This window comes from Amblyraja radiata, chromosome 21, assembly GCF_010909765.2.
Source record: "Amblyraja radiata isolate CabotCenter1 chromosome 21, sAmbRad1.1.pri, whole genome shotgun sequence".
NCBI lineage: Eukaryota > Metazoa > Chordata > Chondrichthyes > Rajiformes > Rajidae > Amblyraja > Amblyraja radiata.
The window spans coordinates 39098440-39111740 of record NC_045976.1 but is presented as its reverse complement, the minus strand read 5'-3'; the positions used below and the strand labels follow the sequence as shown (position 1 = coordinate 39111740).

At 49.1% G+C, this 13301-nt stretch overlaps 1 protein-coding gene across 8 annotated transcripts in view; it reads left to right on the top strand.

Moving 5' to 3' along the window:
- The window catches only part of celf2 (CUGBP Elav-like family member 2), a 579470-nt gene that overhangs the window by 553168 nt on the left and 13001 nt on the right, over window positions 1-13301 (top strand). For all 8 annotated transcript variants that reach the window (XM_033040143.1, XM_033040139.1, XM_033040142.1 and 5 more), the window contains 3 exons: window positions 2682-2810; window positions 7693-7722; window positions 11210-11326. In XM_033040143.1, coding sequence (XP_032896034.1) covers window positions 2682-2810; window positions 7693-7722; window positions 11210-11326 — 276 coding nt within the window. The remainder of the gene's footprint in view (window positions 1-2681; window positions 2811-7692; window positions 7723-11209; window positions 11327-13301) is intronic.

The following is a 13301-nucleotide window of genomic DNA, read 5'->3' as shown; positions in this document are numbered from 1 at the left end:
TTGGCCCAACTTGCTCACACCGACTAACGTGTCCCATCTACGCTAGTCCCACCTGCCTGCGTTTGGCCCATATCCCTCTAAACCTGTCCGAGCTGTTTTGTTGAAGATGTTGACAAGCAGGTTTACAGCAAGGTAGACAAAAGTGCTGGAGAAACTCAGCGGGCGCAGCAGCATCTATGGAGTGAAGGAAATAGGCAACGTTTCGGGCCGAAACTCTTCTTCAGACTAATGTAGGGTGGGGAGAAGAAAGGAAAAAGGAAGAGGAGGAGCCCGAGGGCTGAGGGAGAGCTGAGAGGGGGAGGAGACAGCAAGGGCTACCGGAAATTGGAGAATTCAATGTTTATGCCGCTAGGGTGCAGACTGCCCAAGTGGAATATAAGGTGCTGCTCCTCCAATTTCCAGTGGTGCTCACTCTGGCCATGGAGGAGGCCCAGGCCCAGGTTTACAGCACATTGTGCTTTCATTGCAAGTTCCCAAGAACGTGGAAGCAGAAATGTTGCCCTGGTTTAGAAATTGTTAAACGCGTGATTTAGTGGTGTCTGCGTATGGTGGTACAAAGAGCGATTGGGTAAAAACTTCAATTGCGCACAAAAGGCTTTAGAAGAATGAGTAGTGCTCAGATTAAGATGGGTGTGATCAGTTTTACATGAGCGATGATCAGATGGAGATGGGTGTGATCCGATTAAGACGAATGTGATCAGGTTAAAATGAGTGTGGTTGGATTGAGAGAAGTGTAACAGGGTCAACGTGATTTGTTACCTTACAGCGCTTTCAGCGCCAGAGACCCGGGTTCAATCCCGACTACGGCTGCAGTCTGTACGGTGATTGTACCTTCTCCCCGTGACCTGCGTGGGTTTTCTCAGAAATCTCCGGTTTCCTCCCACACTCCAAAGACGTACAGGTTTGTAGATTAATTGGCTTGGTATAAGTGTAAATCGACCCTAGTGGGTGTAGGATAGTGTTAATGTGTGGGGATCGCTGGTCGGTGCGGACTCGGTGGGCTGAAGGGCCTGTTTCCTCGCTGTTTCTCAAAACTGAACTAAATGAAACTTTAGAGATACAGTGTGGAAACAGGCCCTTCGGCCCACCGAGGCCGTGCCGACCAGCCATCACCCCTGCCCACTGGGGACAAATTACAATTATCAAAGCCAATTAACGTACAAGCCCGTTCACACTAGTTCTAAGTTCCACTTCCTCATCCACTCACCCACACCAGGGCTAGTTTACAGAGGGCCAATCGGCCAGCAAACCCGCACGTCTTTGTGAAGGAAGCCCACGCGGTGGCAGGGAGAAGGGGCAAACGTCACACAGACAGCACCCGAGGTCGGGATCGAACCAGGGTCTCTGGCGCCGTGAGGCAGCGGCTCTACCATTAGGGCGCCACCGTGCCGCCCTGATAGCTCCAATGAAATTCTCTTCCATTGGCTTGATTAGACCTGAACTCCAGAAGCATCCACGTAAAATGCATCCACGCTACTCTGTTTGGAGTTTAGAGATAGTTCCCGAGGTCTCATTTTTATTCCTTTGTTTTGTTAATTAAGGTCTGTCACTCAAAGAGTAACATTTACATTACTGTTCAGGGCAGGACTCAGCATGTTGCAGGAAAGCTGCTCTCAACTCCGCAATGGAGTTATTTACAACTGAGAGGGGAGTTACGATAATGTTATTTTTCGTGGCAGTTAAAGGAGAAGCACAAATGTCAGCAGTGTTTTCCTTTCTTAGTTTAGTCTTAGTGTGGAGACACACCGCGCAAACAGTCCCTCCGGCCCACCGGGTCCGCGCCGACCAGCGATCCCCGCACACTAACACGTCCCTATACACTAGCTAGGGACAGTTTTACATTTATACCAAGCCAATTAACCTACAAACCTGCATGTCTTTGGAGTGTGGGAGGAAACCGAAGATCTCGGAGAAAACCCAGGCCACACAGAGACTCCGTACAGACAGCGCCCGTAGTCGGGATCGAACCCGAGTCTTTGGTGGTTTAAGGCAGCAAATCTACTACTACGCCACCGTGCCGCAGTTTTACAGCTTCTCCAGCTTTTCCTATTAACCAAATGGCACCCAAAGTGTTGTGAATACCTAGCGTACTTTTTGCATGCTCTATCTCTAAGCTAACTAAACTACACACACACACACACACACACACGGGGACACACACGGGGACACACACACACAGACACACACACACGCACACACGCACACACACACAGACACACACTCACGGGGACACACACACGGACACACACGCACACAGACACACACGCACACACACACACACACAGGAACACGCACACATAGACACACACAGACACACACTCACGGACACACAGACAGACACGCACAGACACACACAGACACACGCATACACAAAGACACACACAGACATATAGACACACACATGCATGCACACACACACACACAGACAGATAGACACACACACACCCACACACACCCACACACACCCACAGAGACACACACACACACACACACACACACACACACACACACACACACACAGCCAGCCTGGGTCTATGCCGGGTCCCTGGTGCTGTGAGGCAGTAGCTACCATGTGCTGCCAGATGTCCAGAGCCTGCAGTGGGTTATTTTCTGTTGCGACGTTGCTTTGGCGATTCGACTCAGCTAACGGCGTTGTGTTCTGTGTGTGTGCTTTCCCCTAGGAATGAATGCCTTGCAATTACAGAACTTAGCCACGCTGGCAGCGGCAGCAGCGGCGGCACAGAACACGGCGACCACAAACGCCAACCCACTCTCCGCGGCCACCGGACTGGGTGCCCTCACAAGCCCAGGTAACACGACTCACACTCACCTCTCCCTGTACCTACAAGTGTATGTGGCCAGACACAAAAAGCTGGAGTAACTCAACGGGACAGGCAGCATCTCCGGAGAGAAGGAATGGGTGACGTTTCGGGTCGAGACCCCTTGGGGTCTCGACCCGAAACGTCACCCATTCCTTCTCAATAGACAACAGACAATAGGTGCAGGAGTAGGCCATTCGGCCCTTCGAGCCAGCACTGCCATTCAATGTGATCATGGCTGATCATCCCCAATCAGTACCCCGTTCCTGCCTTCTCCCCATCTCCCCTGACTCCGCTATCTTTAAGAGCCCTATCTAGCTCCCTCTTGAAAGTATCCAGAGAACCTGCCTCCACTGCCCACTGAGGCAGAGAATTCCACAGATTCACAACTCTCTGTGTGAAAATAGATGCTGCCTGTCCCTCTGAGTTACTCCAGCTTTTTGCGTCTACCTTATGTGCTTGATCTCCTGTGGTGTTGCTAGTTGAAGCCAAGTATTGTTGTGCATTATGTGGAAAAATCATATAACAATGAACTATTCCCAGCTGTTATCAGGCAACTGAACCATCCAAAATCTTTTCACTGTACCTCGGTACACGTGACAATCAGGGCCGGATTTACCTATAAGCTAGACAAGCTTAAGCTTAGGGCCTCGAGGTCTATCTCCCCCAGACACCTACCGATTCCGGGCCGCCGGCTCCCATCCGCTATCCGCTCCGGCCTCCTCCGTCGCATCCTCCCGGCACGGCAGGCCGCCTGCGCAGGCGCATTGCAACGGCAACTGGTCGGCGCTGGCACTTCTCCCGTTTGAATTGTGGGAGAATTTGGCCGCCATAGGCTTGGCCGGCTCGCTGTCTCGCTGCCAGCGCTGAAAACCAACGCGGAGGGAGGCCTCCACAAGTGGACAGCTTAGGGTCTCTCTTCATGCTAAATCCGGCCCTGGTGACAATGAACTAACTGAAACTGAACTGATACTGATTATCTACCACAACTAGAGACGTCCCTGAACACATCTACCTCTTGTGGCCCTCGGACTATCTTTAATCAACTTTACTGGCACTGTCTATAGAGGTGTACAAAATCATGAGAGGAATAGATCGGGTAGATAGCACAGATCTCTTCACCAGAGTAGGGTAAGTCGAGGACCAGAGGACATGGGTTCAAGGTGAAGTGGAAAAGATTTAATAGGAATCCGAGGGGTAACTTTTTCACACAGAGGGTGGTGGGTGTATGGAATGAGCTGCCAGAGGAGGTAGTTGAGGCTGGGTCTATCCCAACATTTAAGAAACAGACGGGTACATGGAGACAGGTACAGCTTGGAGAGATATGGACCAAACGCAAGCAGGTGGGACATGTTTGCTGGTGTGGGCAAGTCGGGCCGAAGGGCCTGTTTCCACACTGTATCACTCTATGACTCCCCATAACTCTAACTCGAGACGGTTTGACAGGTTCAACATTTACAATTGCACTCTGAATATCTAAAGTGTTGTGGCTATGACTAATGAGGATGGGTATTTTTTAGGTTTGGCTCTGGAAAGACTATTCCTGAAATGGAAAGTTGTTGATCATACTATACAGTCAATCTGCAGGAAAGGGAACTGAATGAAAATCAGAAGGTGCTGGAAATATTCAGCAGCTCAGCAGAAATTAATTGGCATTCCCTCAGACTTGTTCAGACAGTTTCTAAAAATGAAACCTATTTTCAAACGGAGGAACTGCAGATGCTGGAATCCTGAGCAAAACACACAAGGTGCCGGAGTAATGGGGCTGTCCCACTGTAGGAGCTAATTCAAGAGTTCTCCCGAGTTTCCCCTGATTCGAACTCGGAGATTTACAGTAATGGCTGCTTGTATGTACTCGGGGCTCTCGTGGACATTTTTCAACATGTTGAAAAATCTTCACGAGTCTTCATGAGCTTACCGCGTTTCCCGAGTACCTGCCGTTAGCGTTACGAGCCACTAAGAGACGTCCTGAGCTCCGACGTACCCGCTACGTACATTCTACGTGCTTACCACGAGTTTGATTTTTTTTTAAACTCGGGAGTACTCTTGAATTACCTCGTACAGTGGGACAGCCCCCTAACTCAGCGGGTCAGGTAGCCTCAGTGGAGGGAATGGACAGGCGACGTTTTGGGTCGGGTCCCTTCTTCAAACAAAAATAAATTTCACCAGTATTGGTAGAATTTGGTCATTCGGCCCATCGAGTCTACTCCGCCATTCAATCTCTGACTCCTAACCCCATTTTCCTGCCTTCTCCCCATAACCCTTGACACCCGTTCTAAACAAGAATTTGTTTATCTCTGCCTTAAAAATATCCACTGATTTGGCCTCCACAGCCCTCGGTGGCAATGAGTTCCACTGATTCACCACCCTCTGACTAAAGATGTTCCTCCTCACCTCCTTTCTAAAAGAGCGCCCTTTAATTCTGAGGCTATGACCTCTGGTCCTGGACTCTCCCACCAGTGGAAACATCCTCTCCACATCCACTCTATCTATGCCTTTCATTATTCTGTAAGTCGCTGTCAAACGCTCATCAAATGCTAACCCACGCATTTCTGGAATCATTCTTGTAAAATGTGTTGAAATTTCTGGCCAAGATTAACAAGTATTCTGTAAATCGACCTTCAGTAGATGCTCGTTACAACCGACCTTAACGATCTCTCCCAGGCTTCCCATCTGCACGCTGGCTCTCGGCAGCATCTTTAGTTACAACATCAGAGATAGACAATAGACAATAGGTGCAGGAGTCTAGTGCTACTCTCTCAGAGGCTGCATCAAAGATTAATGCCGACAAATGATGGAGCTTTGTGCAGAGACCCAAGAGAAAGTGAAAAGATGTCACCTGGAGCGGCAGGAAATCATCACAGCAGAAGTTGCACTGCCACGGAGTCTCTATTCATGTTACTATGCAATCGGATTGCATGGTGGCGCAGCGGTAGAGTTGCTGCCTGATGGGCCTGTCCCACTTACGCAACTTTTTCGGCGACTGCCGGCACCCATCATGGGTCGTTGCAGGTTGCCGGAAATTTTCAACATGTTGAAAATCCAGCGGCGACCAGAACAAGGTACGACTCTTAGGGCGACTACTCACGACCATGCAGGCTTCACCCCCGCGACATGTCGCCTGTACGGTCGTGAGTCGTCTCCTCAGTCGCCCAAAGAGTCGTAGCGTCTTTCTGGATTTTCAAAAGTCGTGTAAGTGAGACACGCCCATTACAGCGCCAGAGACGCGGGTTCGATCCTGACTACGGGTGCTGTCAATAGACAATAGACAACAGGTACAGGAGTAGGCCATTCGGCCCTTCGAGCCAGCACCGCCATTCAATGCCATCTCCATCCCTCCCCCACCCTTCACTCTCCTCCTGATTACATTTTATTGATTGCACGCCTCGTTGTCACCTTCCCCTCACCTAACAACGATCCATTCTACATTCTCCTTGAGCCTCGTCCTCTTTAATCTCTCGTTTTCACGCCATGCCCTTCCGCATCTCTATGCCCCCCTCCCTCCCCCCCCCCCCCCAACTCTCAGTCTGAGGAAGGGTCTCGACCCGAAACGTCACCCAATCATTCTCCCCAGAGATGCCGCCATTTCCCGCTGAGTTCCTCCAGCATTTTGTGTCTTTCTCGGTAATTGTTGTCTGTAAAGCCAGCGTCTCTCCACAAAACATCTTTCCATTGTGTCGCTGTCAGTGGACTTAACCACCCTGCACAGCTTACGGCCCTGGCTCCATTCAGTATTATTGATCACCAGGTTGTCTCCTGTCATCTGATAAGGACAGGAGACAGCACTCAGAGTGCTGCTTGTAGCTCAGCTTTGTTCCAGGCTCCCAGTTTACACCAGCTGTCTGTCCGAGTGACCGACGCATTGTCCTGCTTCACCTCCTTTCCCCCTCCGATGTTTTAGAAACATGGGAAATAGGTGCAGGAGTAGGCCATTCGGCCCTCCACCGCCATTCAATATGATCATGGCTGGTCACCCACGGTGGCGCAGCGGTAAGTTGCTGCCTTACAACAAATGCAGCACCGGAGACCCAGGTTCAATCCCGACTACAGGTGCTGTCTGTACGGAGTTTGTACGTTCTTCCCCCATGACATGCGTGGGTTTTCTCCGAGATGCTGGACCTATCTGCCGCCTTCGATACAGTGGACCATGTAATGTGTTTTTTATAGTCCTTCGTTTTACAGTTTTTAATGGTTTGTAATAGCTTTTTGTCCATGAGTTCTCATGTACAGCACTTTGTGGCAACTGCAGTTGTTTAAAGTGCTTTATAAATAAAGTTAATAATAATAAAAATCTTCAGTTTCATCCCACACTCCAAAGTCGTACAGGTTTGTAGGTTGATTGCCTTGGTAAATGTAAAAAAGATTGGCCCTAGTGGGTGTAGGATAGTGTTAATGTGCGGGGATCGCTGGTCGGAGCGCCCTCTGGTCCTTGAATATCCCACTTCTGGAAATCTCCTCTCCTTGTCTATTCCACCCAGGCCTTACAGACATTATCAGGATTCAAACTACCCAAAGAAAAATTCTATGCACTATCAAAATCACTATGTATAAGCACTTAGATACAAATTAGATGAGCACCTCAGACCCAGTACAAGTGTACAGCAGTGGTTACCTCAGTGTGCAGAGTCGCAGGTTTGGCGTCGATCTCAAGTAGCAGTTAGCAGTGCAGGGATGTTGATCTGACCATGAAGGTCTGTTGCCTCGAATCTGCCGGCAATGGGACACAAGAGGAGTTGCGCAGACCGCATTGATGCAGGGCACTCGGGAGGCACGTTGACAATCCAGATACGTTGTTACTTAAGCTATGCTGTAGTAGAGATGGTGGGAAGCAGCCTGTGCCTGTGAGTGAATGTTTTAATCTTTGTTCCCGCAGTGCAATGGGGCAGTCAGCAGTCGATGCCTAGTAAGTATTCCACATGTTCTATTCCATTTCTGTGACAGTATAAACTTGCAAATAACCCACTTAAATACCCAGCGTGGGCACCTCAACCTCATTCCAATACCGACTCCACCGTCAACACGGAGAATGGGAGCTACATGTAATAATGCGCAGTGCCACTGGTGGAATAATTCACCAACAATGTGGCAAATAAATTTGACTTACATTGCGGGTCACCATTAGGAGTGCAGTTATTCTGGTGGAAATGAGTCTTCAGTGAAAACGAGCCTACAATGACAATCCACCTGAAGACCAAACGACCTCCTGTGTAAAAGCCCTGTCTCACTGTACGAGTTCATTCAAGAGTTCTCCCGAGTTTGCCCTGATTTGAACTCGGAGATTTACGGTAATGGCCGCTCGTAATAATAATAATACATTTTATTTATGGGCGCCTTTCAAGAGTCTCAAGGACACCTAAAAGGACATCGTAAGTACTCGGGGCTCTCGTGGACATTTTTCAACATGTTGAAAAATCTTCACGAGTCTTCCCGAGCTTACCGCATTTCCCGAGTACCTGCCGTTAGCGTTGCGAGCCGCTAAGAGACGTCCCCGAGCTCCGGCGTACCCGCTACGTACATTCTACGTGCTTACCACAAGTTTGATTTTTTTTTAAACTCGGGAGAACTCTTGAATGAACTCGTACAGTGGGATATATTTATTTACAACCTCTCAAAGTCTTGCCTGGTTTTACATTGCCACCTTGGTGATGGAAATTGCCTATAGAAACATAGAAAAACAGGTGCAGGAGTAGGCCATTTGGCCCTTCGAGCCAGCACTGGATCTGATCATCCAGAATCCGTACCCTGTTCTTGCCTTCTCCCCATATCCCTTGATTCCATTCACCCTCAGAGCTACTGTTTATCTGACACTCTCGTGAATACATGTAAACTGGTCTTGCTGCAACACCTTGCTCCCACCACTAGAGGGATTGGAGCACCATGGGATGTTGACTCATATATTTAGATTCTACACTAATGTTATAGGGTTTTGTGTGTGATTATACTGAAGGGAGGTATTGGGAGCTAAATTGTGGAGATGGATGGAGAGAGAATCGAACCTGGCAGGGTAGACTAAAGTACTGATGGTAATGGTAATAGTCTTGCTGTTTATGAATTAATTTCCTCTATTCTACTTTAGGCCTTCCTGTTTCATCTGCCAGAGTCCCGTTAGATCCACACTTGCCTCTTTCAACCCCTCCATCCCACCCAAGACACTTCCCTTTGTCCCGGCTTTTCCTCGTCTCTCCTGACCCAAGTTTCCATATTAATTTTCCCGTTGCTAGTTCCGCTTCTTCTTTCGTGTCCATCTTCCATGTTTCAATTGTTGACCTCGCCGTCAACGTCGGTCCACAAAAGGGCGCAAGCTCCCGGCGACAGTCAGTGGGAAGCCATCACTTGTCACGATAGATGATGGTAGATGATGACTAGATGATGATTCATAGCAAAAGGATTTGAGTATAGGTTCATAGCAAAAGGATTTGAGTATAGGAGCAGGGAGGTTCTACTGCAGTTGTACAGGGTCTTGGAGAGACCACACCTGGAGTATTGCGTACAGTTTTGGTCTCCTAATCTGAGGAAATACATTCTTGCCATAGAGGGAGTACAGAGAAGGTCCACCAGACTGATTCCTGGGATGTCAGGACTTTCATATGAAGAAAGATTGGTAGACTCGCTAGAATTTAGAAGATTGAGGGGGGATCTTATAGAAACTACAAAATTCTTAAGGGGTTGGACAGGCTAGATGCAGGAAGATTGTTCCCGATGTTGGGGAAGTCCAGAACAAGGGGTCACAGTTTAAGGATAAGGGGGAAATCCTTTGGGACCGAGATGAGAAAAACATTTTTCACACAGAGAGTGGTGAATCTCTGGAATTCTCTGCCACAGAAGGTAGTTGAGGCCAGTTCATTGGCTATATCTAAGAGGGAGTTAGATGTGGCCCTTGTGGCTAAAGGGATCAGGTGGTATGGAGAGAAGGCAGGTACAGGATACTGAATTGGATGATCAGCCATGATCATATTGAATAGCGGTGCAGGCTCGAAGGGCCGAATGGCCTACTCCTGCACCTATTTTCTATGTTTCTATGGTGGTGGCAGAGTTAGCTCAGGAGGGATACTTCCAGTTTCCAGCCCCGCGACCTGGACACTTCTGCTCTGGGGCCACTAATTCTGCTGTGAGATGGATTTGGTTGTTTGGCAAGCTGCGGTGAAGGAGCTATATAAATGCAAACCATTGCTGCCACAACGACAATAAAACCTTGTCTTGGAGGAAACCCTGTAGGAGGGGGAGGGAAGGATAGATTCGTGAGAGAGTTGGCTGTCCAAATCAAATTGCAAGTAACAGCACCATCTCCTCCATCTTAGAGTATAAATTGACTTTTACTGGTGAGCCAGAGAGCTGGTATGTCACAGTTGCAATGGAACTTGGTGTCCAGTTCTTCTTTCCTCCCCACTCCCCACTCCTCATGCCCCTAGCCTGTGCCAACCATGTTAAGCCTTGCTGATTGCCTCCCCCTCATTGATAATAGACAATAGGTGCAGGAGTAGGCCATTTGGCCCTTCGAGCCAGCACCGCCATTCAATGTGATCATGGCTGATCATCCCCAATCAGTACCCCGTTCCTGCCTTCTCCCCTGACTCTGCTATTTTTAAGAGCCCTATCTAGCTCTCTCTTGAAAGTATCCAGAGAACCTGCCTCCACCGCCCTCAGAGGCAGAGAATTCCACAGACTCACAACTCTCTGTGAGAAAAAGTGTTCCCTCGTCTCCGTTCTAAATGGCTTACCCCTTATTCTTAAACTGTGGCCCCTGGTTCTGGTGTGCCCGTTACTCTGCTCTCCCCCACCACCTCCCCTCCTCCCCTCCTCCCTCCTCCCCTCCTCCCTCCCAGCATCTCTGGAGAAAAGGAATAGGTGACATTTTGGGTTGAGACTCTTCTTCAGACTGAGAGTCAAGGGAGAGGGGAACGAGAGATATAGACGATGATTTTGTGAGGTTATAGAACAAATGAATGAAAGATGATCAAATAAATGGTCCATTGTTAGCTGTGGGCGAGGAGATAACAACATACTGACAGTGAAACTCAACAGGTTGACCGTGAATCTGGTACGGTGACTTGGGTGGGGAAGGGACGGAGAGAGAGGGAGGGGATGCAAGGGTTACTTGAAGTCAAGAGCAATCAATGTTCATACCGCTGGGGTGTAAGCTGCCCAAGTGAAATATGAGGTGCTGTTCCTCCAATTCGCGCTGGGCCTCACACTGACAGTGGAGGAGGCCCTGGACAGAAAGGTCAGTGTGGGAATGGGAGGGGGAGTTAAAGCGTTTGTAGTTATTGTTCACAGGGGAGGGTTTGTCTTCCTTTTCTCCGCAGGTTCAGTGTTAATGGTTTCTCTGCTTCTTCCTCTTCTTCTTCTTCTGCTTCTTCTTCTTCTCCCCGTGCCTTCCACACCTTCCACAGTAGCGGGAACGAATAACTCTGGCGCTGCGGCTGCCATGAACTCACTGACATCTCTGGGGACACTCCAAGGCCTCGCCGGAGCCACAGTTGGGTTAAATAACATTAATGCACTGGCAGGTACAGTACACATGGGCTTGGGGTGCCTGCCCTGTGGGGGAGGGGGGAAGGGGTGGGGGTTGGAACTGGGCTGAAGCAAGGCCATCCATCAGTCTGCAGCTTAGTGTGACCCACACTGCCATCTACTGTTCAGGACCACCCATTTCAGGACCATGTCCGCCAACATCCTCCTCATGTTCCTTCAAATGGACCCTTCACTGTTGCATCATCTTGACGATCGACACTATAAGACCACCAGTCCCACCTGCCTGCGTTTGGCCCGCATCCCTCTCAACCTGTCCCGTATCTGAGGAAGGATGTGCTGGCACTGGAGAGGATCCGGAGAAGGCTTACGGGAATGACCCCAGGAAAGCTAGATGCAGGAAAAATGTTCCCAATGTTGGGCGAGTCCAGAACCAGGGGCCACAGTCTTAGAATAAAGGGGAGGCCATTTAAGACTGAGGTGAGAAAAAACGTTTTCACCCAGAGAGTTGTGAATTTGTGGAATTCCCTGCCACAGAGGGCAGTGGAGGCCAAGTCACTGGATGGATTGAAGAGAGAGTTAGATAGAGATCTAGGGGGCTAGTGGAGTCAAGGGATATGGGGAGAAGGCAGGCACGGGTTATTGATTGGGGACGATCAGCCATGATCACAATGAATGGCGGTGCTGGCTCGAAGGGCCAAATGGCCTCCTCCTGCACCTATTTTCTATGTTTCTATGAATGAATGGGTTAACATATGATGAGCGTTGGCACTGGGTCTGTACTGGTTGGAGTTTTAAAAAGTTTAGGGAGGAGGGAGGTCACATTGAAACTTACTGAATAGTGAAAGGCCTGGATAGAGTGGATGTGGAGAGGATGTTTCCAGTAGTAGGAGAGTCTAGGACATAGCCTCAAGACGTACCTTTAGAACGGAGACGAGGAAGAATTTCTTTGGCCGACTAGTGATGTCAGTATGGAGTTTGTACGTTCTCCGTACGTGCAGTTGGATTTTCTCCGCGAGCTCCAGTTTCCTCCCCCACTCCAAAGACGTGCAGGTTTGTAGGTTAATTGGCTTCTGTAAAATTGTCCCTCGTGTGTAGTGGGCTGACATAGAACTAGTCTGCATTTGATTGTTGGTCAGCGTGGTCTCGGTGGGCTGATGGGCCCGTTTGCACCCTGTATCTCGAAACTAAACTGAATTAGTTTCCAGCTGTCAACGAAGCAGTGTTTTATAAAAAATTCCCCAGAACCTCCTTCCTTTTGTAGTGTAGAAAGGAACTGCAGATGCTGGTTTACACCGAAGACAGGCACAACATGCTGGAGTAATTCAGTGGGTCAGGCAGCATCTCCGGAGGGAAGGAATACGTCTGAAGAAGAGTCTCGACCCGAAACCTCTCCTATTCCTTTTCTCCAGAGATGCTGCCTGACCCACTGAGTTACTCCAGCATCTTGTGTCTTATCAATAGACAATAGGTGCAGGAGTAGGCACCTTAGTGTTTAAGAAGGAACTGCAGATGCTGGAAAATCGAAGGTACACAAAAAATCTGGAGAAACTCAGCGGGTGCAGCAGCATCTATGGAGCGAAGGAAATAGGCAACGTTTCGGGCCGAGTCTGAAGAAGGGTTTCGGCCCGAAATGTTGCCCATTTCCTTCCCTCCATAGATGCTGCTGCACCCGCTGAGTTTCTCCAGCTTTTTTGTGTATCTGCAGGAGTAGGCCATTTGACCCTTCGTGCCAGCACCGCCATTCAATGTGATCATGGTTGATCATCCCCAATCAGTACCCCGTTCCTGCCTTCTCCCCATATCCCCTGACTCCGCTATTTTTAAGCCCTATCTAGCTCTCTCTTGAAAGCATCTAGAGAACCTGCCTCCACCGCCCTCTGAGACAGAGAATTCCACAGACTAAATGGCTCATTCTTAAAATATCTTCCCCATGTAGATATCGCCTGGCTTTACAGAGCCCAACATCCTAGGTGTCTTTTCAATTACTTCCTCACCATTTTCAGCAAATTA